At 41.0% G+C, this 27,644-nt stretch overlaps 1 protein-coding gene across 6 annotated transcripts in view; it reads left to right on the top strand.

Moving 5' to 3' along the window:
• Tub (TUB bipartite transcription factor) overlaps positions 1 to 27,644 on the top strand; it is an 88,730-nt gene that overhangs the window by 26,683 nt on the left and 34,403 nt on the right. Inside the window, exon 1 of one of the 6 annotated variants that reach the window (XM_005000192.4) lies at positions 14,060 to 14,233. The exons of the other annotated variants lie outside the window; for them this stretch is intronic. Coding sequence (XP_005000249.2) covers positions 14,211 to 14,233 — 23 coding nt within the window. The 5' untranslated portion in view covers positions 14,060 to 14,210. Of the gene's footprint in view, positions 1 to 14,059; positions 14,234 to 27,644 lie in introns of those variants that run through there. 6 annotated transcript variants of the gene reach the window in all.

The following is a 27,644-nucleotide window of genomic DNA, read 5'->3' on the forward strand; positions in this document are numbered from 1 at the left end:
TTGGAACTTCTTTACTTTTTTTGAAAGAATTTTGTAATTTTCAGTGTGAAATGTTGGGCATCTTTTAAAAAATTATTCCTCAGTATTTTATTCTTTTGGATATTCTTATAAATTGATTTATATTCTTAATTTCATTTTCAAATTGTTCACTGAAAAATGTGTAAGAGTTTTGCTGATTTTGTGTGTTGATCTTGTATTGTGCAAACTTTGTTTGTTAGTTTTAATAGTTTTTTAGTGGATACCTCAAATTTTCTTAAAACAAAATTGTGTCATCTAAAAATGGAAATAATTTTACTTTTTCCTTTCTGATCTGGGTGCCTTTTAATTCATTTTGTTGCTTAAGCATCTTAGCTAGAATCTTCAATATAACAGTAAGTAGATTTGCCTTGATCTTAGGAAGACATTCATTTGGTCTTTCACCTTTAATATGATGTTACTTTTGGGCTTTCATTGATTTTCCTCCTCAGGTTGATGAAAATCCTCTTCTGTTCCTTGTTTGATGAGTGTTTTTCTTCTTATTATGAAAAAGTGTTGAATTTGAAATTTTTCAAATGATTTTTCTGCATCTATGGAGATGGTTATGTGGTTTTTGTCCTTTATTCAATATTATGTGTCCTGTTAATTGATATTTGGAGGATAAGTCAGCTTTACTTTCTTGTAATAAATCCCAGTTGGAGAAGAGTACAATTCTGAAGGTTCTTGGTAGGTTTTTTTTTGTGTGTGTGTGTTACAGGGAATCAAACTCAGGACCTTGCACTTGTCAGGCAGGTGCTGTGTGGCTGAATTATACCCCCAGCCCCTGAATTTTTTTTATTGAGAAATAAAATTTTACAGATATCTTTATAGTTATAATTTATCATTGTTTTTTATATATGTTGAAGTTATCACTTTTTTATTCAGAATTTACTCTAACACTTATAGTACTAATTAAGTTTCTTTGTATGAAATGGTATTTATTTTGCCTTCATTTTTAAAACATATTTTGTAATATATTGAACTAAAATTAACAGTTTTTTTCCTTCCACACATTCTTCTGGTTTGTGTTGTTTTGGGTGAGAAATATATAGCCATTCTTTTCTTTGTTCTTCTCTGTAATATCCACAGTGTTCCTGCTTTTCTGTCGACTTTGAAGATTTTTTCTTTACTGCTGCTTTTCAACAGTTTGATTGTAAGATGCCATAGTGTCATTTTCTTCATGTTTCTTTGAAGTCTTTTTGCAGTTTTTTAGAACTGTGAGTTTGTGAGTTTTCATCTATGAAAAGATTAAGGTCTTGTTTCCTCAAAATTTTTTGCTTTCTCTCTTCATTTTTTTTTTTCTGAAACTGCAGTTACTAGATTGCATGCTACTATTTTAAAATTTGCTGATACTTTGGAATTTTTTTGGTATTTTTCCCTATGTGTTTCATTTTGAAATATTTCTATCTATAGCTTTGAATTCAGTAATATTTTCTTTGCAGTATAATTTTTGGTATAGGAGCTTTTCCAGCTCTAGAAGTTTGACTGGGACTTTACTTATATCTGTCATTTCTTTCTTCTTTATATTCATGATTTCCTCCACTTTCTTTACCTGCAGTAAATTTTTTTTGAGACAGGGTCTTGCTGTGTAGCCCAGCCTGACTTCAAACTTGTAGCAATCCTCCTGGATCAGCCTCCCAAGTACTGGGATTATGGGCTTGTGCCACCATGCCCAGCTAACTAGAAAAATTTATAATAGTTCTTGGACAGCTTATCTTTTAATTTTATCATCTATATAATTTTTAGGTATGTTTCTACTTACATTGTTTTTATACTTCCAATACTTCTAATGTCAAATATGTGGGTGTTTTTTTCTATATCAACAAACCAGCTCAACAGCTCTCTACTTGAACTAAGTGTTCTACAACTCAATTCAGTTCTGCCACTAACTACTTGAAGTTATCATAGGTCTTACCAGTGCAGGGTTATTCTCAAATCTGCACCTGCCCTTTGGCTTCCTTTTCTGTGTATATCTTCAGCCACCAGATAACTTTAGGCCTTCACCATCTTAGTCTGAGTTACTCTATAGATGCCTACAAACTACCTCTTTGCCTCTAGTCCTTTCTTACTCCAACCCACTGGTCACACTGAAGTCAGTTATTTTTCCAGAGCATAGATAAGATCATATCATCCCCTCTTAACATTTCTCAGTGGCTTCACCTGAGCTCTCTTGTAGAGATCACCATTCTTTGTGGAGACAAAGGCTCTTCACTATCTGCTGCTGGTGTGTTGTCATGTGCCACCTCTCCCCACTCCCACCTGCACCTGACCCCCAACCTCATGGGCTCTTTCTCATTTCTGGGATTTACCTGTGGCTCCTTCCACTCGCAGTACCCTTCCCTGTATTTCCTGGCAGAGTGCCCACTATCCTTCATGACTTGATATCACTTCTTCCAGGAATCTTACGTAGGTATCCTCAATCAGTCACAGGATTTACTTTGACAATGGATTATGTATGAATTTTCCATGTTTCTGCTTGGTTCTGTTATCCTTAGTGGAAGGCCATGCACAGAGTGGGTACTCAATATAAGTGAACTGAATGGGTCAAAGTTAAAATATAGAAGGATTACTGGTAGAAACAAGATCTGAGGTTAGTTGCCCTTGGGTCAGTTGCATGGGTGTCCCTGTGACCATCAGGCCCATAGTAGAAAGGCTCAGGGCAGCAGGGTGTTCCTCCTAGAGCTGAGCAATAGTGAGCATAAGAGCAGGCACTTGCACTGCTTCTCTGCTCTTCTGCACAGGCAGTATGGGCACGTGTGCCTTTCTGTTGCTGATTTGCACCTTGTGTTTCAGGCACGCATGGAACTGACACCCAGGGAAGATCCTTGGGATGGCTTGACTTTGGTTTCTCAATACAGCCATCTCCTGCATGTCAGTCTGAAACTGCACCAAGAAGCCTACTATCTTTCAGAAAATTCTTATTGAAAAGAGACTTTAGGATATGATGAAGGATTTTCATAATTGGGGATGTGCCACTGTGAAATATATTTCTACTAGGATAAGTACCATTTGATTATCCAGCTGAAAATTATTATTATTATTTTTTGGTTTTTCTGTTCTTTATTTTACATATTTTTTTCCAAATCCATTTTATTTCAAGGGTAAAAAGAAAAAAAAGGAGAAAAAAAACCCTACAAAAAATTTCAAATATGTCAATCAAGGAACCATGGTACATACATTGCGCACTGTTATCCCCAAATCATTCACCAAGAGCATAAGACATCTGCATTCAATTGTCTGAACAATACCAGCACAAATCTTTCTCTTTGGTGAACTCAGAGAAATCAGTAGTATAACTATCTTAGCTATTTCTTTTATATACATATACATATAAACATGTTGTTTCTTTCAGCTTCTCATACTAATGAAATACAGTATTTATATGTCTTATTTATTTCATTAATGAGTATGTTCTCAAGTTGCATCCATTTACCTATAAAAGTAACCAGTCTGTCATTATTTATGGCTGAGTAGTACTCCACTGTAGAAAAAATACCACATCTTTTTTATCCATTCCTCAGTCTACGGGCATTTAGATTATTTCAAAGGTATGGCTAATTACAATTTGTGCTGCTATAGACATGAGTGCACATATATCACTGTGGTATGATGTTTTTAATTCTTTTGGGAAGATATCCAGAAGGGGGAATAGCTGAGTCGAATGGAACTTCTAATCCTAGTTTTCTGAGGAATTTCCACACTGATTTCCACAGTGGTTGCACCAGTCTGCATTCCCACCAACAGTGGAGAACGGTTCCTTTTCCTCCACAGCCCTCCAAAATTTGTTATTCCTTCATTTCTTGATAGTAGCCATTCTTTCTGGGTTTAGGTAGAATCTCAGTGTTGTTTTAATTTGAAACATTTGAATGACCACTGATGTTAAGCATTTTTTCATGTATTTATTTGCTGTTTGTATTTCATCTGAGAAATATATATTCCTCTCAGATGCCCATTTTTTTGGATTGGGTCTTTAAATCTGGGAGGACTGATTTTTTTGAGTTCTTTATATGCTCTTGATAGCAATGCTTTGCCAGAGGAAAACTGACACACATTTTCTCCCATGTTGTAGGTTTTCTCTTCACTCTGTTGGTGGTTTTTCTTAAATTTAAAAAAAAATTTTTAAAGGAAAAAAAAACAAACAGTATAAGGGTACAAGTAATACAGAATTTCAAAAAACAGTAAGAAATCACTAGTTAATAGATTACATATTGTCATCTTAGAAATAGTTGTTCAAGTTACAGGATTAAAGCACACAAAGTGGACATTCAAACAGCGAGACTGCAAACAGTTGTGTTCAATGATCCAACAAAAACTCAGTAATATGGTCATCTATCTTACACACCTAAACACACTTGGAGTTGTGTCCTTCAGAGCACTTTCTTTTCCTCTCTTTTTTACAGTAACATTTACACATTTGGGTTTTATTACTCCCATAGTTCTTATTACTTTTTTGGGGAAGAGAATACAACCAAATATGACAAAACAAAGCAGTCGGTCAAAACAAAGGATGGACAAACCACATGATGTAAAAACAGAATACAAGATAATCAACAGTGGTTACCATAATGCCTCTTGCTACCTTAAAGAGAATGCCTATATCATTAGGTTTAATAAAATTGCACAAAACAGTACAGAAAAAGACCAATAAAACCTAAACATTGGAAACATTATAGGACTTCAAAGGAAGATAATAGTCCAACCAGAACTGGCATCATAGTGAATCTTACTGTGTTCAAAGTAGTTGCCTATACCCTCAAACTTAATACTATACCGACAGAACAGAACAGAGTAAAATCAGTCAAAACAAGATGGTGGGGGCAATACAGGGCTTCAAATCAAGTTAATATAAAATCAAAAAAGTTACTATAATACAGTTGAAATTATTTATATACCATCATTTGATTATAGACTCCATGAGAGCATCACCATGTTTGTCTTTTTCATTGTTGAATCCTCTGGCTGTCATCTAATTTCTCTTTCTATATATATATTATATATACATATATATATGTAATGTTATATAATCCTTGCAATATGAAATATTAATGAACTGTGATAATAGTTACATATAGTATCATTGTGATACTACTTCATGCTAGGATCGATATTAAATGATTTAACACATTGTTTTATCTAATATTATGAACTAGATGTTAGACTCCTTCTGAATTCATTTGGTATAGCTAAAGTCAGGAAAATAGCCTCAAGTTCATAGTTCTTATCACAGAGCAGGATTTGAGCTCAAGTCTATTTGACTCCACATTTGTGCTCTAAAGAGCTTTACCATCTGCTCTCTCTGGTGGTCTCACTGAAGTGGGAGAGGGGATGTTGTGTTGTCCTAGGAAGCTCCCAGACCCTAGGCCTTAGTCTTTATTTCCCAGGCCCATTCAAAGGGGACATCCAGTGCCCCAGGCAGATTTTCCTAGCCCTTGTACAGGATTGAGAGCTAATACTTCAGCAGATTGGACCCTATAGTCTGAACTGGTATTTTCGATCTTGAAGGGCTCCCTATTGGAACCCATCGAAGACCAACTAAATCTGAATTACTGGGAGTGAAATTTTTAAAAACCCTGAAGATGATTCTGATACCCAAATAGATTTGAATACTACTGTTTCAATCCAGGAAAGAGACAATAGAGAGTTCTCAGGAAAACAAGTGGGGCCCACTTGCTCAGGCCAACTTCACACCTTCAGGAACCATTGTAGCATCATGCACCGTGCAGGGTGTATGTGTGTGTGTGTTCAAATAGCATTACATTCTTTTAGAAACACATTAATTAACTGTAAATTGGAAACACATAAAGTAAGGAAGAGAAATAAGACTGCCATAAACTCAATACCCAGAGGTAACGCCTCATGACAGTTTGACTAATTTCTATTTAAAACTTTATTACAGAATATATAGTGTACATTAAAATGCAAAATTAAAAGTATGCAACTTACAATGAGTTTTCTCAGATGAAAGCAGTTTGTGATCGCATCTCTTTTACCAAGAATCAGAACATTGGCAATGACTTGCAAGTTCCCTTCATCCCCTTTCTGGAAAGTATGCCCTCTCATGATAGCTATCCTGACCCCTGACATCATAGATTAATTTTGCCTGTTTGACACTCATATAAGTGGAAGAGTTTATTATCTAGTGGTATAATTTATTATCTACCCTGAATCTGACTTGTTTTGCTCAAAACTGTGTTTGTAAGACTCATCTACGCTGGGCATGTCGTTGGACAGTAGTTCATTTATTGTTGTTCTATAGTGTTGAATTCTGTAGCTGTAGTACAATTTGTGTATTCTGTCTACTGTCGATGGGCCTTTGGGAAGTTTAGTGTTTTTAGCAATTATAACTCGTTTTGCTATGAACATTCTCACACATCTGTAAGGGCACCCACGGATGCATTTCTGTGTGGTTTATGATAGGAATGGAATCAACGAGACTTCCGTTTAGCTGCAGTGGAGGTTGCCAAACTATTTTTCCAGAATGGTTTTGCTAATGCATAATCATCAGCAGAATTATATCCTGGTTACTACAGATCCCCACTAAAATTTGGTTCTCTTCTTGTTGCTTTTATTTTAACCATTTTGGTAAGTTATAATACATAGTATTGTGGTTTTACTTTGCATTTCCCTAGCAAATAATGAAGTTCATCATCTTGTCTTTCATATATTTTAAAAAATCTCATGTGTCCAATCCTTGTAGTCTTAGCTCATTGAAAAGAAAAGAAAAAGAAAAAGTCCAAAAAGTCATTATCATAAACTAAAAGTGATCTTATTAAAAGAACTATTTTATTTTTCTCTTCAGAGAATTTTGTCATCTTGAAAATAACTTGAGTCTAATTAAATGACCTTAAGGGAAATGTATATTCTGCTGTCCTTTTATCTCAGTTTTTCCCCTATGCCTTCTCCAGTGACTTCATTTATCCTTGTTCTACCAGCAGTATTTGTGTTTTCACTGGGATACAGTTTTATGAGACGTTGCACAGATATTCTCCCATTAAAGACCACTGTGACGACGGAAAAGGTCAGGGTGAGAACGGAAGTCTTCTGTGGCAGACATCCAGAGGCAGTGTTACTGTGGTCCCACTGGGCACTGTGGGAGTGGAGTCTGGGGGTAGAGTGTGAGTATTGCAGAATAGATTCTAAAAATAGGGTTTTGTGTTGTTTCTTATTGAGGATAACTGTTAAATTAAAAATAGGTTTAAATTCTCTTTAGGGTGCTACTTTAAAAAATCTTAGGTGTAATCTGCAAAAACTAAGTGGTATGAGTTTGTTTGCAAGTGGCAATTATAGACATTTGTGGGTGCATAAATCCTACTGAAGCTGTGTACATTGTTTAGTCATCTACATTTTTCATGTAAATTTCCCCATAATCTTCTTGGACAAATACTACTTAAGTGGCTGTGTAATAGCTATATGGATTTATTGAAATTCATATGGATCTATTCAAATTATTTCAGTTATTTCCATAACTTGTAAATTCTTGCTGATGAATGTCTTAGTATGTAAATCTACAGGCTTTTATGATTTCTTTCTTTTTTTTTTGATATTGGGGAATTAAACTCACGACCTCATGCTTGCCAAGCAGGTGCTTGTGCCACTGAGCCAAATCCCCAGTCCTATGATTTCTTTCTTAAAGTAGCTAGAGAGAAGTGAAATTAATGGCTTACAAAGAATGAACATATTGAAGTTACTTTATAGATTCAATTTATCATATTTCCTTCTGGAAAGGCTGTCAACTCTGCCTGGCAATATAAGCATATATGAAATGCCTCTCTCACTGCATGTTGGCCAATTTCGAATTTATCCAATTACAGTGTCTTTTGCCTACGAGATTCTTATCTAATAAATATTGTGATTTTTGTCTAATAAAAGGTGGCTTCTAGATTTAGGAACAGAATTAGATAAACTCCCCTAGTCTCTAAAAATAATTATAAGGATATTCTTTTACATTTTCTACTTGTCCTTTCTTGTTTTCTTTTTTGGCAACCTTTAATCACCTGTTGTTTCTATTTGTGAATATAAAATAGGAATCTATTTTTTTCTCCTAATGGCTAGCAAGTTGATTTCTAAGCCATTTGCTGAATTATCCAACATTCCAATGTTTTATGAAAGGCCATTTTTATCATGAATCAACTTCCTATATCTAGGTTGGTTTGTTTCTCTGTTGCTTTGGTATGTCTGGTCATTGTCCTACCAGTACCATAATTTTGCATACAGATTATTTTTGTAGTTAAAGATTATTGCAGATTCACAGTACAGTTTGATAGCTTGCATGGCAAGTGTTCCCTTGTTCTTCTTTTTACATAATTTTCTTGGCTCTCTTGGAAAGTTGCCTGATTTTTCTAGATGAATTTTGGAATAAATTTGTCCAGTTGAAAAAAATCCTACTGCAGTTGTGATTAGAATGACATCAAACTTATATATTTGTATATGCTTATGACAATGTATGTTTATGTATATATGACAAAATTATACTATTGTATAGGAACAAAAGATATGTCTCATTTTGTCAGGGGTGTTTGCATAGGTAAAGATTTACAGTTTTATCAGATTATTTCCTTATTTTCAGGTATGTTTAAGACATTTCTTGTGAACTTTTCTAACTATGTTGTCTGTTTGCTTTTGTGCATAGATTTTTTAAAATTACATTTTAAACTGAATGGTTAATGTAGCACTTTTGTTGTCTGGAAATGTTTAAGATTTTCAATTTCTTTCTTAGTTATTTACCTAATCAACTTTTTATACTTTTTAAAATAAGAGATTTTTATTTTCATAGGAGGGTTTAAAATTTATTAGTCTGGAAATAGAGTAATATAGTCATGTTTAGATGCATGCAGTTTGTTTTGTATCTGTAAGTACAGCCCTTTCGCAAGGGTTTGACTCTTAGGACATTCTGCATAGCCCTGCTTGGGAATGTGCAGTGGCAGGGTGTGTTTGTGTGCATGTGTGGTGGGTAGGGAGCAGTGGTAGGGACTGACTGTCTACCCAATCTTGAACCCACAAATTTGGATACATATATTGAGTTGGTAGTCTTTTCCTCACCTGCGTGTTCACATGTGTCCCACCATTATGTATGTCCTGACATATCTGTGTCTGTACGTAAATGTGTGTCCTGGCATATGTATGTGCATATGGGTCCTTCCGTGTCTATCAGTATGCATGTCTCTGCAGCTATGTGGATTCCCATTTATGTGAACATTGTGTACGTGCTCCAGTGTGTACTGTACCTGTGTTCATGCATGTGCATGGGTGTATGTACCTGTATGAATGTCACTGCCAGTACACATCTGGCTAAGAGAATGGCAGATTTGTTGGGCAGATCTTTGGTACTTTTGTGGCTCATTCAATGTCATTTTACACAAGCTCTCAAAGAGACAGTGGGTAAAGAAGAAGCAGCTTAAACAAGCTGTAGTGTGGGGAGAGAGGCAAGATCCTCTTGGCAATCATAGTTCTGTTTTGGAAATCCTCTGAAGAGAGGCTGGCTTGGCCTAGAGATTTTGTGTCTGAGCTCACAGGAATGCTGTGGTTGAAGAGTTGCATCTTGCATCAGGTAAAAAAGTGAGTCTTGGCCAAGTGGGGTCTGGAGCTCAGGCACAGATGCCCAGCTTGTGTCCACTGAAAAGTTCCTGGGCTAGACAGAGAGGGAAAGAGCTTGCTGTAACTCATCAGCTAGGGAAATTGACTGTAGTTGCCTGGGAATTCTGGACTATTGCAGAGTGGCACTGTAACCAGGGGTAATGTGTCATTGAGATGGTTTTCCTGTGTCCACTGGGACACAGTCTGATGTTGTTGTTGAACTGGGAGCATCTCAGCAGACATGCTGGCTTCTGCCCCTCATGGGCTCAGAATCTAGCTGATATCTACTGCATACTGGCCTCTTACTGCTTAGATGATAGGCATGGCCCAGAAAAGAGACCTTCATCCAAGCCACACAGACACTGAGGTGATAGGAACAGAGACAGACCCTTACCCAAGGACTCATCTCTACTGCCAGTGGGCAGGGGTTGGGGGCAGGCAGGGACAGTGGCAGAGTACATGGTATTGTTAGGTTAAGGATTTGACCTTTAGTGGAACTTAGGATTGGGACAGTCAAGGATAGAGTGTGCCTCAGTTTGAGAAGATATAAGAAAAGGACCACTCTCTCAAACTCTGAGGGCATCAAGTAGAACTCCCCGGCCACTTTCCCAACAGCCCCTTCCCAGCCCCTCCCATGCTTCCCATGAGCCAAGGAGACAGAGTTCGACATCCACCATAGCCTGAGCAAGGTCAGAGGGCTGGTAGGGGGTTCCTGTTGTAAACATGGGGTTGATACCACACAGCCTAAGAGTGTGAGCTTTGGGATATGGGTGATCTGTGTGAGTGCCTGACATGTGTGAGCGTGGGGCAGAGATGTGGGCAGGTGATGGAATATGCATGCTGGTGTGTGTGCTGGTGTGAAGGAGTGTATGTTGTGGGTCTAGAGTGCTAGGAGAGTGGGAGTCAAGGTGAGGCGTCCTGTTATGGGGGTGATATGTGATGGATTCAGTGTATAAAGTATGTGAGTGGGAATGAATATGTGGTGTAGATCTTTGGGTATGTGGGGAACAGCTGAGGCTGCCTGAGAGACAGAACTCTGTATGTCTGCATCTCTCTAAGGTATCTGAGGGATGGCACTTTATTGTGTGTGATGAGGTTTGGAAGGCTGAGGTATTTCTGTGAACCCAAACCAAGTATGTGGTGTGGCAGAGATAATGTGCATGTGGGAGATGACAGAAAAGAACTAGAATATGAGTATGCAGAGTGTGTGGGGGTAAGTGGGTCCGTCCTCCCTACACCTCACGTGTTGGTGGGCATCCCACAAAGTTGAGGAAGCTGAGGCTGGAAACAAGCTGCTTAGGTCACCACAGAGCAGAGGCTGTTTTACTTTTTGTTTTTTAATTGACTCATATTCGTTGCACATATTCATGGGATTCTGGGTGATAGCTCCATATAGGCACAGTGTGCTGTCTCTAGCAGCTCACTGCATAGCAATAGAGGCCCGGAGCAGGAGATCCCCCCACCCTGTGACTAGGTGGGTTCAGGATGGTCATTTGCACTAATTCCTCAGGGTTACTATAATGGAACTGGCTCACACAGGCTCATGAGCTTTAACTGCACAATAGAGGAACATGTTTGTAACCAGCCATTAAACATAACAGTTACTAAGAAATTTAAACAATATAAATTTAACACTTAAATGAGTTAAAAAGAAACTAGTAATGCTTGCTGAAAATGCACCACTGGTTACTTCTTTTCCTCGCTCTTCCTCCTTTGCAGAGCCTCTGCCTGGGGTTGCTGCCCTGTGCACTGCTATACTTTCCTACCACCCTGTGCCCAGCCACCTCAGTCGCAGAGTCTGCAGGGAAGTTAGCAAGTGCTACAAATTAAGGCTGGCTTCATTGTTTTGTTGCTTATCCAGACTTTTCAAAACTGACGGAAACAAATGTTACTAGTGCAGATTAAGTTTTAAAGCATCCTAGCACTGGTAGTTGCTACAGTTTAAATAGAACAAAATACTGAAGAAATACTTTGCCAGTAGCCAAAACCATCAGTTCAGCGAAGTCACGCGACCAACATTTAAATCAGAACCATACTCACTTGTCATTGCAAGTATAGATAAAGTGTTAAACAGAAATCAAAGAACTCAGGCCAAGCATTTAGCTCAGTGGCACAAGTGTTTGCTGGGCAAGCGCAAGGTCATGAGTTTGATCCCCGGTACAAAAAAAAAAAAAAAGCTCATAGATTTATGGGACAGTTGGCTAATTAGTAAATTTACACATAAAGCATATTTGATATTTTATCAACATTTATAAATTGTGTGCTCTCCGTCCTTCCTTTAGGTCAGTAAAATTTATAGAAAACATACGTTTATGCATACAAACTTTTGTGTGTGTGTGTGTGTGTGTGTGTGTGTGTGTGTGTGTGTATGTGTGTTTTTACCAGTACCAGAGATCAAACTCAGGACCACGGGCTTACAAGGCAGGCGCTTATGCCGCTGAGCTAAATCCCCGGCTCCCACATGAACATTTTTTGAGAGCTAATTGTCACTGTTTAAAGCTAGCCTTCCGCACCCAGTAGGACCTATATTGCCCACAACCCTGACATGTCTCTTTTCTGTACAAAGGCTGTGGGGGAGAGGACACCTGCAGAGATACCAGGAAAAGCTTCTATGGCTTGTCCCTAGCTGGGCTGTGACCTCCTCCTAAAAAGGAGCAGCAGGGCTTACATGGGGGTCCCATTCCTTCATCACTTAAAATTAAGCCTCTCATTGTGAAAGGCAGTCGAGGCCAAAGATATGGAGAAAATGTGGTCACCGCCTCTAGGGAGCTCACTACCCAGGAGTGGAGGCACCAGTCAAGTCAGGAGGGAGGCCAGGACAAGAGGCATCAGCCTGATGGATGGTGCTTCTCACCATTTCATGCGTAGCACTCCCAGGATATATTTGAAATGCAGAGATCTTCTTTAGGGAGGTCCAGGCAGAGTGGTTCTTGAGAATCTACATATGCTAGGGGACAGTAACCAGGGGACACTTGGGGAATGCTTGGGAAAACACTGATCTGGGGAGACAAGGAGGTTATTGCAGAAGCAGGAAGCTAGGGAAGGTGGCATTGTTGGGGGAGACCTTCCAGGAGAGTTTGGGCATGATTGGCTGCCATCAGCTAGGACCACAGTGGTTAGGAGTCATGGAGCCAGTCCTGGCTCTGCCACCAACTTGCCATGTGACCTTTGGCCAATCACATTCCACTCTGAGCCTCAGCTTCTGAAAATAAGGTTGGACAAGACCAGTGATTTTCAAAAGACATTTGGAGCCCCGTGTCATCTAGAAATCTCTCCAAGGAAGCACTGTTGTAGAGGAAGGATGAGGCTGTGGAACTCTAACTTCATCTTGAGCTTCTTGCTTTAGTGTTTTCTGTTGTTCTCCATGAAAGGATGTGCTTCAAATGAAAAGCACTGGGCCAGAGTAACCCGAAGACTGCTGTCCATGTTTGGGTGAATGAATCCTTGTCAGTATAGATGCTGATAGAGAAAGCAGATATCCTCATTACAGATACCACATGACCTTCTGGGCCCAAAGTCATGGTTATGTCCCCCTTATGTAAGTCTTGTCTCCGCCTGGTCATGGGTGATTTCAGCAGTGGATGGAGCTTACTTTGTCCTCTCTACCTGGTTGGTAGGCCACCAACCTCAGCCCTGTGTGTCTCCACTTAGCCCAAGGCAAGCACAGGGTGAGGCTGCCTATGAAGCGACAGGTCACCTCCCTGTCCCTCGATGTTCTCTCTTGTCTCTACAAAGATGGAGCAAGAATTTTCTAATAGGACATGAAATACTTAGTTCTTCCTCAGGCTTGGCATTGGTGATGACGCTGTCTGTATGTGGGAGGACTAGACAGATGGTGCCCTAGCTGCTCTCCAATCCTGAAGAGCTTCCTTCAAGCCTCCCTGGCAGTATGCAGTCTCAGTGAGCTGAGGCCAGGCAGGGTGGAACCACTGTGCATGTTGTGTGGGGAAAGAGGATGATGAAGAGGTCCCAGGATGAGAGACATCCATGACCTTCTAATGGAGCAGTGCCTGCTCCCTTCCCTCAGGCTGGGCCTCCAAGTTAGGGAGGGGCACCCCCCACCCCCCACCCCCGCACCTTGCTGTAGCATCCTATGGTAAGGAAAGAGGGTGAAACCAGCTCATGGGGCATGGTGTTGGACCTGTGCCCCAGCACATGTCCATCATTGGATGCAGCCATTGCTGGGAAGGTTGTGTTGCCCTGCCCTATGTGTCAAGGGATGCCTGTCCTCACAGTAGGCCACTCTGGGCTCTAGGACCCCAGGCTGAGAGACAGGGCTTTTGGGAAGCTCCATAATCCCTCAAACTCTCAGAAGTGACCTCCTCCAATAACGCTCAGAAGGTTATTCAAAACCCCCAGGCAAAGACTCCCTCCCTGTGGTCTTTCCCCATTCCCCCTCCTCTAGGCTCTCATTTCCAGAACTTCAGAGGCTGCAGCGAGTTTGGATGGGGGCAAGGTGACGACTCTCGGTGTTTCCTGACAACAGGCCGGGGGAATCAAGCACCAATGTGAAGCTGAAGAGAGTCCTGGAGACAGGGGGCAGTGACACCGAATATGCCCAGGCCACACCCGTGACAGGGTTGTGGCCCTGGGCCTGGGGAGGGTCGCTGTTTGAGCGGAGGATGCAACTTTATAAAATGACTCCGTAAGTATGGCCTGGGAAGGTGGAGCCACAGGCCCCCACTGCCCTGCGTGGGACTGCGGGTGTGGACCAGGAGCCACCTGCAGCATGGGGAGACCCTGCAGCAGGCAGTGGGGAACCTGCAGATCATGGGTGGCCCTGGTCCCAGGAAGAAGCCAATGCTTGGGCTGAGGCAGAGCAGTGGGTGACTCTTGGCCTCTGGGAAGTCCAGGTTGCTCTCTGAAGCCTGTAGAGGGCCTTCTCCCTGATATTCTAGGCCAATGACGTTGAACCCTTTACAACTTTCAGTGATACAAAGAGCCCCCAGTGGCATGCATACTGTAGGTTTGCCAGCACTATGCTAGGCTGTAAGCTGAGGTTCCCCATGAAACAGTGCATGTTTTTGCATCGTCTGTGCCATGACTGCTGACTGCAAGCTGGCTTTCTGCCCCAAATGAGAGCCCTCTGAACTCAGCAGCCCAGAAGGATGGCCCATGAATTCCTTCATAGGCAACAAGGCTCTAGAATGGTGGTTTGTGTCATGAGAACCACTGGGAGTGTTTTAGAAAAGCACATACTCCCAAGCTCCACCCCCATAGAGTACGGATAGTGTCCAGAAATCTATACTTTGAAGCTGCCCCGGTTACTTTAGTGGGTGGTGACCATGGGCCAGTCTTACTTGCATATGTGGAAGCCCAGTTATCTCCCTGCTGTGCCAGCATTGGACATTCATACTTTGGCTTTAGAAGATGTCCTCACCTGGTCTCTTGTATCAGGAAGAGATCCAAATGCCTTTCTAAAAATGTCTTCCTAAGGTCTTGATGAGAAAGAACGGTGCACAGGGTAGACCTCTGAGGGAGGAGACACCCTGAATGTCATGCACGAGGTGTTGCTGCAGCAGGCACAGTGTCTGGCCCACTGAGACTGTGACTCTTGACTTTCTGGGGAACTTGGGTGCGCGCCCATCCTTCCTGTCCCTGGTCAGCCACGTGGATGAGCCTGATTCCTCTTGCAGGAACAGGAGATGGTTTTTCAAGAGGACTCCAGGAGATGAGCTTGCTCAAAGATCATTAGGAAATCTCTTCAGTGGCATTTCTTTCCAGCATTTTAAATATTTCCTTTTTTAAAAAAGAACCTAGTTAATTCAAAATGACCTTTAGAAAAAGATAAATGACCTTTAGAGCCCTCAAAACAAGCTTACTGAATTACCATGAGGGCAATGCAGTCAAGTCACTGGCTGTCCATTTCCAGAGTGAATGCTGGTGTTGGAGGTGGTCTGGGTGGGTTTATTCTGGGGGCCGCAGGTTCATGTCTCCCAGGACTGCACAGATCCACGCCTCCTGGCTAGAGAGCATCCCGAGGTGTTCACTTGACCCAGTTTGCTTAGTCATTTCCCGAGTGCTGAGCCTTTGGGTTCTTTCCAACGTCTTGCTATTATAAATATCATGGCTATGAATATCTCTGTACAAATTACTTTCTTAGTATTTTACTGGGAAGCATTCCCCAAGTGGTATCACTAGGTCAAAGGGTATGAACAATTTTATAGTTCTTGTCATATATTACTAGATAGTTCTCCAGAAATATTAAATCCATTTACCGTGACACCAATTATGTATGGCTGTCCCCACAGCCTGCCAATGTCAAGGTTCATCTTTTTTCTTTGTTTTTTATTGTTTGATTTTTCCCCCCTCATTTTGCCATAGTAGTCAGGAGTGGTGCCATCAAGTTGTTTCTGTGTGTATTGTTGGACATTCTCTGAAGGAACTTGAGAAGATTATGGAGGTCATTTGACTTACATAGATTATAGTGGGATTGGCTCTGAGTCTCAGTCAAAGCTGAACCAGGGCCAAAATCAGTAGCACTGAGTTTCTAGATTTACTCTGTCCTCAGGCTCTCAACAGTAGGAACGCAGGTACACTAGGGGCACTGTTTCAAATGTTCTGAGGCCAAGAGATAAATGTAGATTTAAAACAGCATTGCTTGTCCTGGGTAGGGGACTGAGATGAAGTAGAGAGGGGAGACTCATGACCCTGTGCATGTCCCCAGTTTGACAAACTATGCCTGAGCTCCACTGGGTTCTATACAGCCACCTACTGAGCTGTGGTGTTCTGAATGCATAGATTCCCAGGTTGTGCTTCCTGCTGCATTGTGGGAATAAACATGTTGATCTTAATGGTATTTGGAGTGACTCTAGGATGTTATAGAGTGCATAGAGTGTTATAGAGTGGCCAGGAAGACCAGCGTAGGTAAGGTTGGTTGTCTGAGCCCTTGTGTGTCACCTGAGGTCTAAGCATGGAGAGTCATGGTTAAAAAGGTGTTAGAGAACGTCGATCTAAGTAAGAGTCCAGGAAGGTGGCCTGCAGGTGATGAGAGAAGAGGCTCACCCGTGACATTAGACAGAGACAGTGAGGTTCAGGGACACAAAACCCACTGATGGAATCTGGATGCCAGGCTGTTGCAGGGAGGTTATGGGTCCTCTCAGGATCTCAGAACAGAAAGACCAGATGATCAAGGAAAAGTCAGGGAGGGACAAACTAGCAAAGTGTGGAGGTCAGCAGCTTAAATCATGGTATCAAAAAACACAGCAAACTTGAGAGTGGATACAGGTATTCAAAAATATTCTACTGTGTAGAATGGAAGCAATTAAGTTGAGTTATGTGACCAAGGAGAGTCTTGGAGGCCAGTGCCAGGCACTTGTCCACATTGAGGCAGGTCCTTGGGAGAAAGGGAGGACACAGAGTCAGTGTCTATACCAACAACAGGGCCCAACCTCTTAGAGAAGGATCGCCAGAAGCTGGGCATGGAACTGTATTTATAGAGTGCATGTTGCTGTGGACTTGGACAGGTCTGCTGGCTGCAGAGGGCAAGCCAGGCCCACAGACATCAGGATTAGGGTGAGGTGTGTGTGTTGCTGCAGTGCTTGGGCTCACAAAGATCCTCCACACCTTAGACAGGAAGAAAATCTCCTTTTCTTCTCATTCTCAGCATGCCACTCATGGAGCTGAGGCTTAAGTGGGACTGGAGCTGGTGGCAAGGGACAGTAGGCCCATGACGGGTGACCTGAACCCCCAAATGCCTACTGCATGGAATTGAGAAGGCATTTGGTGCATAAGTATAAGCCTTAGATTCAGACAGACTGGTCTGATGCTGATACTGCTCCTTATGGTGAGACTTCTAACAACTCTTGAGTTCCAGCTTTTTGTTCTGTAAAATGGGGGTGTTCATACCACCTTATAGTGTAGTTTAGAAAATTAAATGAGACAATAACATGTGAAAGTGCTAAGCACAGATAGTTACTGTTCAGTTCATGCCCCTTTTCTTCCTTTTGAGCTCCTAGTATGCAGAGTAGGATTGAATGTGTCTGCAGCTCAAGTAGGCCTTGAGAGAGGCCTCAAGTAGGCTCTCCTGCATATGCCAAGAGAGCCATGGGGGGTAAAGACTTTGAAGTGGGATGGAAGATGGGGCAGTGGATATTCTGGTAGGCCACTGAGCACAGCTGGAATTGAATCTGAGCTTCCAGGTTAATCTCATCTGGGGTACAGGTAAATTTAGCCTGGTGGGTGGGTTAAAGCCTGGCAAGTTTTTGAGTGTTGATTTTCTTTTCTGAAAAATTAATGTCCCATTCCAGAGTGGTATGCAAACTAGTGATAATACATAAAGAGTACCAAGCACAACTCTTGCACATAATAGGAGGTTGACACATGTGTGACAGTATGGGTTCTGTGGTTATGAATACTTTTGATGCCCTCAGAATCATATCTCTGAGAAGGGCTTCTCTTGGGTGACCCCAGGGCCCAACAGACATGGAAACAGACATGTGCATAGTTACCAGTGCTTAGATTGGTCCAGTCTGCAGCTAATCATGTCATCCTAGAGTTAGCTGGGAAGGAGAAGGCCCAATAGGGCTGTTCTGCAGGCCCCTGGGACTGTGGAGCTCTGGAGAGAACCGTCACAGACAGACGGGGCACCCGTAGTGTGCTCTGGGAGTAGCAAGTGCCAGCTGGTCTACTCACACACTGCATGTGAAGTGCCACTCAGCATATGAAAGAACAGCCTCTCCCTTGACAGAATGTGAACAAAATCAGGCAGCACAGAGACAATGAAAGCCAGAAGGACCTAGCATGGGTTGGGAGGGATGAGGAAGGGCCATAGGCTGCTTCTGCAGTACACAGAGTGCTGGTCCTGCTTGTACCCTGGGCCTGATCCTAGACCTAATTAGGTACTGTGCTTGGGGACCACATGATGGGCTTTGTCCTCTTTGGGGGACAGAAGAGCCATGCAGAGGGGCCACACAGTCCAGGGAAAGACAGGCTGCAGCTGTTTCTGGCTTTCTCTGGAAGCCTCCTGAAGCCACCTGCATGAGCTCAGCACCTGCTTGGGGCACCATCACTTTAAAGCTGTAGTCCAGGCCAATCTGTGACCTGGGGTAAGCCTGTGTGACCACTGGATTCTCCTGCAGAATCCCCTTGTGTGTCTGGCATTGTGCAGACTCAGATCTGCAAACCTGGGCTACAGAGCTTGCGCCTAAGATATGTGTAATGACTTCTGGTGTTTGAGGACTTGGTCCCAACTTAGGAAAGCACTTAGAATGTGTGTGAAGCTACCTGCATGAGCTTGGCTCCTGCCAACTGTGCAGTGCCTACATTCTGCTGATCTCCTCCAGTCCCCATCACTCTGGATGACCCTGGATCTGTCTGGACCTGTCTGGATCCTCAGAATAACTAGTACAGCCCACTATCTCCTCCAAACGCACAGGTGCGCGCGCGCACACATACACACACACACACACACACACACACACACACACACACACACACACGGCCATCACCAAGTAAAGAGGGGACTGCACTCTGGCTTCATCTCTGAGCTCCACTCTGTACCTTTCACTCCCACCGGCTTCTCTACCCTTCCTGATCTGCTGCAGTCCTTCCAGAGTCTGGCTTCACCCCACAAGTCTGACACTAACCATTAGGTTTGCCTCTCCATCTCCAAACTCCAGTTCCCTCCCCCATCATGATGTAATAACTAATGAGGGAATTGTTGCCCAGCTGTGCCCCAGGTTCCATTCTTGTGTGTTCAGCATCAGTGGAGCTCTTCCAGAGAGACCTCAAGCCTGGGTATGGGCCCGGCTCCTCTCACTAAGCCATGTGAAGTCAGCAAGTCATTCTGCCTTTTGAAACCTTTTTCCTGACCTGTAAAATGGGAATGATAGCGTCTTCATTATAGGGCTGCCACAAGAATAAAATAGTCCTATATGTGTGGTTTTTAGCATGGCATTTGGCATATGATAAGCATGTAATAAATGTTGGTTGCCATTGCCATTTTGTTTCTAATATTCTGAATGGATAATGAGATGAATCACTTTTATGTCTTCACTCAGCAGATACTAACTGAGCTTTTACTTTGTCTTAGGCAATGTCCTAAGCACAATAGGGAGCACAGCAGTAACGACCCTGCTGCAGCCACAGGACTCCTTGTTGTTGGCTGCCTCTGTCATCCACTGCTGCACTGTCCTGAGGCAGTCTCCTACCCTCATCCTTAGCCTCCTCCAGGCTCAGCACTCTCTGAATCTCTCCCTTGACTCACCCTTCCACTAAGCTCCAGTCAGACTTTTCCACTCACCCTGAGTGTGGCATCCTGCAGGCGCAAACTTAGTTGTAGTCTGTTCAGGCTGCTATGACCAAGTATGAGGCACTGTGTGATTTATAAACACCAGACTCATTTCTCATGGTTCTGGAGGCTGGAAGTCTAAGATCAAGGTGGGAGCATGGACAGAGTCTGATAAGAACCCTCTTCCAAGTTGTAGATGATCTATTTCTCTTTAAATCCACAAATGGCAAAAAAAAAAAAGAGCAAGAAAACTCTGTGGGATCCCTTTTTGCAAGGGCACTAATCCCATTCCTGAAATTCCTCATCACCCTCCAAAGGCTCCACTTCTTAATACCATATTAGGAGTTTGGGTTTGAAAATAGGAATTCAGTGATGATAGGGGCGATACAGACATTTAGTGCATTGCACTTGGCACATCCAAACTGGAACTCACAAGGTCTTGAGTTGCTCCTCCCATCGGGCTGCCTGAGGAGTTCCTATCCAACTTTCTCTCCTTCCAGTGTGCAGCTGCTCTGCCCTCCTCTTCAGCACCACTTGTGGAACACTTACTTACCTGTGCCTAAAGGCTTTCACTTAGTCCTGTGATCCCTTGACATCTACATAGGAAATAGTTTGTGGATAAGAAGCAGCCTAAAATGAGACTTGCTGATGGCAGAGCCAGGCCATCTGGCCTCGGGAGCTGTCTCCCAGGGCTGTGCTTGTCTGCCCCTGTGGCTGCTGCCTGAGTCCACAGCTTCCTGCACATTGACCTTAGCACTTTTTCTGCCATATCCAGCCCATGCTGGCCGGACTGTTGAAGAGCCCACTCATGAGTATTTCTGCTTCCCTCTCACTTCACGATGACCCTGCTCCTAGGACCACCAGTGATCATCTCCCTCCCAACCCGAGACCATGCCAATTCCCCACTGCTATCACCCTTCTTTGATTTCCCACTGTTAATAGATTCAAGACCAAATACACAGCATCGCCTTGTCTCAGACTGACTTCCCTGTCCTCAAATAACCTCGCCAAGTTCCCTTTCTCCTAAGCATTTCCTCTCCCACAGGACAGCAATGCCATCCACCCCAACACGTTTCTGCCTTCTGTAGCTCTCTTGTCCTGCTTACCTTAATTAAATGCTGTGACCTTAAATCACCAGCCTCGAATACCACCTCTGCTACAGAGCCCTCTGTGTCATCAGCCTGCTTTCCTCTTTCCCCTGTGCTCTCATGGTACCTTAGCCCTGGCTGGACTGAGTTGATGTCACCTGACATTATCATTTGTTGTGTCTGCCTTCTTCAGCATCCTCCACTAACCTTGATCATCACAATCTTGTCACACCTCATTTATCTGTGAATCCTGGTAATGACAGGGCCGAGGGCAGCAGGAGCCTGCATACTGAACAGAGCCAGCTTACAAGGTCCTTTGGCCACTTGGGGCAGGAAAGGTCCAAGTTCTTTCTGTGTGCCCATCTTTTCCTGCTATAAAAACCAGACGTGGAGAATAATTCCTGAACTGAGGCTGAGCTAGAAGGGCCACTAGAGGTCATCTGCATTCATCTTTTATCTTCAAAACACTGGGCAGAGGTCCAGAAAGGCGGGAGGACTAGCCCAAGATTGCTCATCAGGGAGAAGTTGTGGCCAGAATTCAGATTTCTGGCTTCCAGCCCAGGGTACTTTCTGCTCCACTGAACCATTCTATCTTTTCTTTGCTCTTTCCCTACATAATCCATCTACTGCAGTAACACCAGTTACTCAGACAGAAAATCAACCACGAGTCTTACGGCTCTGAATGCTTCTGTATTCTTCTCCAGATAACCACTTAACACGTCTTTTATACTTTTGGCATGACAATTTTACAATCCCATTTTCTTTAGTATTCTTAGTATTTTTTTTTTCAATTAACATTTAATTTTTTACAAATTTTTAAAAAATATTTTCTGCTTTATTTTGTTAGTACATGTGTCTAATCCATACAGTTTACAATCATTTTGGGGAATAATTACATGTACATATTACACCTTGTTTTTTAAAATTCTCTTTCCCTTCTTTTCCCCTCCACATTCCTCCTCTGATTCCCCAATCACCATTTTCATACTTGTTGATAATATTTCTTTTAGCACAAGTTATGGAGTATAATGTTTACACTGATTTGGGTTATTAGGTCTTGGTCCTTGGCATGTCTTTATGCCTCCATCCCCTCTGCCCCTTATTCCCTTGAACCCTTTCCCCATTGGATGAGATCTGAACCTTTGTCCCTTTCTATCCATTTAAAAAAATCATTTTCTTTATTTGTCCTTTGCCTCACTCAAAAGAGCGATACAAATATTCATTTTTTACATATGCCTCAAATCTGTCCTTCTTTACAACCAAGTGTTATTATATATTACATATTCCATTATATATCCATTATATGTCACTACATGTCATTGTATATTCCATTATATATCGCATTTTGTTTACTCAGTCATCTATTGATGGGTACACAGGCTGCTTCCAAGATTTAGGTATTATGAACTCTGCTGCTATAAACATTGGTATACTAGTATTGCGGGGGCATGTTGACTTTAGCTGTCTGGAGGAAGATATCTAGCAGAGGGATAGCTGGGTTGTATGGAATTTCTAGTTTTAATTTTCTGATAAATCTCCATACTGAGTTCCATAATGGTTGTTCTAGTTTGCATTCCCACCAACAATGTAGGACAGTTCCTTTTCTGTCACAGCCACACCAGCATTTGTTATTGTTTGATTTCCTAATGATAGCCATTCTTTAAAGAGTAAGATGGAATCTTAGTGTTGTTTTAATTTGGGTTTCTCTAATGGCCAGAGATAGTGAACATTTTTTCATATAATTATTTGCCATTGATATTTCTTCTTCTATGTGGTATGTGTTCATTTCTCTAGCCCATTTCTTGACTGAGTCTTTAATTTTAGGTGGTTTAGTTTTTTTGAGTTCTTTGTATACTCCAGATAATGGCCCAGTGTCTGATGAGTAGTGGTAAAATTGTTTTCCTGCTCTGAGAATTGTCTCTTCACTCTACTGTCTCTTGAATCTTTTGCTATACAAAAGGTCTTTAGCTTGACGTAATCCCATTTGTTGATTCTTGCAATTTCCTGTACAATTGAAGTTCTGTTTAGAAAATGCTTTCCTTTTCCTATGTCTTCAAGCATTTCACCTATTTTGTCTTCCAGAGGTTTAATATTTGTTTTTAATGTTTAGATCTTTCCAGTTTGATTTTAATTTAGAATATGGTAAGAGATAAGGGTCTAGTTTCATTCTTCTACAAACGGATAAACAGTTTTCCCAGTACCACTTGGTTAATAGGCTGTCTTTTCTCCAGAATATGCTTGTTGACCCATTGTCAAAAATCAAATGTTGAACCTGTCAAGGGAGCTTTCTGTACCCTGAATCCTGTCCCGTTGGACCGTGTGTCTATTTGTGTCCCAGTATTATGCCATCTTCATCACTGTTGCTTTGAAGTGTAGTTTGAAATCTGCTATTGCTAGGCCATCTGCTTTGCTCTTACTTTCCAGAGTTACTTTTGCTATTCTGGGTCTCTTCTGGTTGCATACACATTTTAGGATTGTTTTCTCTAGATCTGTAAAGTATGCTCTTGCTATTTTGATTGGGACTGCGTTGAATTTGTGTAACAGTTTTGGAAGTATGGCCATTTTGACAATATAGATTCTGCCTAACCAGGACCAAGGGACATCTTCCCATTTTCTGATGTCCTCTTCAGTCTCATTTTTCAAAGCACTGTAGTTTTATTTATAGTGGTCTTTCACTTCTTTGCTTAGGTTAATTCCTAAGTATTTCTTTTCTTTTCTTGAAGCAACTGGGAATGGTATTGTTTTCGTAATTTCCTTCTCATCCCATTCATTGTTGGTATACACAAAAGATTATGATTTTTGTGTGTTGATCTTGTATCCTGCTACTTTGCTGAAGTTGGTTATTAGTTTTAAAGAGCTCTTTGGTAGAGTTCTTTGGGTTTCATGTAGAATACTATGTCATCTGAAAATAGTGGTAATTTGAGTTCTTCCTACCCTGTATGTATCCCTTTTATTTTTCTGTCTTGTCTAATTGCTCTGGCTAATGTTTCCAGTACTATGTTTAATAACAGAGGTGATAATGGACATCCTTGTCTTGTTTGTGATTTTAGGTGGAAACGCTTCTAGTTTTTTCTGATTTAGTATGATGCTGGCTATTGGTTTGTCATAGCCTTATCATGTTCAAATATGGTTCATCTATAACAGTTTTCTCAGGGTTTTTATCATGAAAGGGTGTTGGGTCTTGTTGAAAGCCTTTTCTGTATCTGTTGATATCATCATGGGGTTTTTGAACTTGCTCCTGTTTGTGTGATGTATTACATTTATAGTCTTACTCATGGTGAACCAACCTTGCATCTCTGGGATGAAACCTACTTGATCATGGTGTGTCAGCTTTTTGATAATATGCTGTATTCTGTTTACTAATATCTTGTTGAGGATGTTGTCATCTATGTTCCCTAAAAAGATTGGTCTGTAGTTCTCTTTTAATTGGGTCTTTATCCAACTTGGGAGTCAGGGTGAAAGTGGCTTTCATAAATGAATTTGGGAGTACTCCATCTATTTCAATTTCTCTGAACAGCTTGAGGAGTGTTGGTGATATAACATCCTTAGAGGTTTTGTAGAATTCAGCCACGTATCCATCGGTCCTGGGCTTTTCTTTTTGGTCGGTAGATTCTTAATTACTGAGTTGATTTTCTTGCTTGAGTTGCTAAGTGTACTTATGTTTTCTTGGATTAGTTTTGGTAGTTTATATGTGTCTAGAAATCTTTCCATTTCTTCAATATTTATTAACTTGTTGGAATATAATTTTTCAAAGTAGTTACTAATTATCTTCTGGATATCTGTACAATGTCAGTTGCAATTTCACCTTTGTCAGTTCTAATTGTATTGATGTGAGTCTTTTCTTTCTCTTAGTGAATTGTCTATTTTACTTATTCTTTCAAAGAACCAGATCTTTGCTTCACTGATTTGTTTTACAAACTTTTAAGTCTCAATTTCATTAATTTCTACTCTCATCTTTATGATTTTCCTCTTCAGTTTGGGGATGGTTTGTTGTTGTTTCTCAGGTATCTTAAGATTTCTCATAAGGTTATTTGGGCTTGCTCTATTTTCTTAATGTGAGCATTGATTGCAATGAATTTTCCTCTTGAACCTCTTTCCAAATTATCCCAAAGGTTTCACTGACTTGTAGTCATTGTCATTCACTTTCAGAAAGCTTCAAATTTTTTCTGTGACCTTTTGGTTGTTTAGGAGTATGTTGTTAATTTTCTGCAAGTTTTTGCCATTTTCAGATTTTCTTCTGTCATTGATTCCTATTTTCGTTGCATAGTGGTCAGATAGTGTGCATGGAATAATTTCAATTCTTTTGTATTTACGTAAGCAGGCTTTGTGGACTACTATGTGATCTGTTTTGGAAAAAGTACTGTGTGCTGCTAAACAGAATGCATACACTGTTGTAGATGAGTGGAATACTCTCTCTATATGTCAGTTAAATCCATATGCTGAAGGGTGTGATTCAGCTCTGAAATCTCTTTGTTTTTTGTTGGGTTGATTTATTTGCAAAAGTGTGGAGTTAAATCCTCCAACTATGATTGTGCTATTGTTTATGTGATCTATTAATTTCAGCTGTTTTTTTATGAATGTAGATGCTCCAATATTCAGCACATGTATGTTTATCAATATTATCTCTTCCTGCTGATTGCTTTAGTTAGTATGTAGTGACCTGCTTTGTCTCTTTTAATCTGTTTAAACTTGAAGCTTATCATGTCTAATATTAGAATTCCTACTCCTATTTGTTTTTGTAAGTCCTGGTGCATGAAATGTTGTTTTCCATACTTTATAAATTTGTCCATGAACATGTTTTTTGGATTAGGTGAGTTTTTGAATGCAACATTGTTGGATTCTGTTTTTTGATAGTTTGCCAGTCTGTGTCTTTTGATTGGAGAGTTGAGGCTGTTAACATTGAGAGCTATGACTGAAATCTGTTGGTTATTTATTATCATTGTTTCCTGTATCTGTTGGATTTTTTTATCATTTATTTTACTTTTTCTGATGGTTTTGTTGTTGCTTATCCACTAACCTCTCACTAGTTTCCTCTGTTTTTAGTTTGTCTAATCCTATATTTCTGTTGAAAATATTTCTGAGTATTTTCTCTGGAACTGGTTTAGCCATCGTGTATCTTCTCAGCTAGACATTTTCATGGAAATACCTTATTACTCCATCTCTTTTGAAGGATATCTCTGCTGGGCAGGTTAATCTGGGTTGGAAGTTATTTGCTGTCAGAGCTTTAAATACTTTGCTCTGAGTTCTTCTGGCCTTCAGGGTTTGCACCTGAGAAGTCTGCTGTGTTTTTAATTAGTTTACCTTTATATGTGATTTTTATGTTTTTCGCTCGATGCCTTTAAAATTCTAGTTTTTTTTTTGTTTTTGTTTTTGTTTTGGGGTTTTTTGCTGGGTATCTGCAAGTTTCATGAGAATATACAATGACAAATTCCTTTCATCTTAATTGTTTGGTGTCCTATCAGCATCACTTACTTGTACTTTTAAAATATTTTCTTATACATGGGAAGTTTTCTTTGATAATTTCTGTAAGCCTGTTGAATCTATCTATGTAATCTTCAAACTTTTCTGTAACTAGTTAGCTTAGATTAGCTTGTTTTTGTTGTCATTCAGCAGCTGTCTTTGTTCTCTTATTCTCTGTTTGGCTTCTTTAAGCTCTGTATCATACTCCATTATCTTGTCCTCTGTATCAGATACACTGTCTTCACATCGGTCATTATAGACAAATTCTTAAGCGAGAGTATATTTCTGGGTTGATTTATTTATTTTATTGAAGTTTCATATAAGATCCATGTCTAAACTGCTTTAGCTGCTATAGTTTTATATTTTATTTTTATTTTTTATATATGATCATCATCATCATCATCATTATTAGTGTGTATGTAGTACTAGGAATTGAACCCAAGAACTTTGCCTTGAGTTACATCTCCAGCACCCCTCTTTTCACATACAGTGTATATGTATGTATCTGTAATTTTTTTTTCCATACAGGGTCTGATAAATGCCCAAGGCTGCACTGGAACTGCCGATCTTTCGGTCTCAGCTTCCCAGAGTGCTGGGTTACAGGTGTGCACCAACGCGCCTGACTTGTGGCATTCTGTTTTAATATTTAGTGGACTGGTCCTCTTCTCATTAATCGTCATTATCAGGATTTTATGTGCCTTTCCTACCTGTATTCTTTCATTTTGTTTTGGCTTTTTTTTTTTTTCCAAGGTAAGCTTTACCTGGGCTATTGACAGGGAAACTGTTTTATCCCCGGCTGCTGTATTCCTGGGCAAACACTCTTAACTCATGGTTCAAATCATGGAAAAGAGACCCTTGATTGTGCGAAGCAGAAAGAAAAGGAAAGATGGCATCAACCCCCTGACCTCTCCCTTTTCTCCCCACTGCTCCCTATTTTGCTATCCCAGGCAAGGGAATGTGACGCCAATCAGTGTAGATGTGCACTGTAGGATGGGTATGGCTGTGTTGGTCACTGTGGCTTTGCCTGAGAGTAGCAGCTCTCTTAGGCTTCCTGCTTAGGTTGGGAAACCTCATGAGGACAACAGACCCATAGGCTTCCAAACTCCCAGGCACTACCTTTCCCTTAGGCAATGCCATTTCCAGAAGTCCAAGCTTCCTAGAGTCCATTTCTTACCCTTTTCTCCTTTTCTTTCTTTCTTTTTTTTTTTTTTTTTTTTTGCTTTGCTAAGGAGTCTACCTTACTACTGACTTTCCTAAAGTTATCAATTCAAGAACAA

Source organism: Cavia porcellus, unplaced genomic scaffold (genome assembly GCF_034190915.1).
Source record: "Cavia porcellus strain 051 isolate PalLab524CR breed Dunkin Hartley unplaced genomic scaffold, mCavPor4.1 scaffold_9, whole genome shotgun sequence".
Lineage (NCBI taxonomy): Eukaryota > Metazoa > Chordata > Mammalia > Rodentia > Caviidae > Cavia > Cavia porcellus.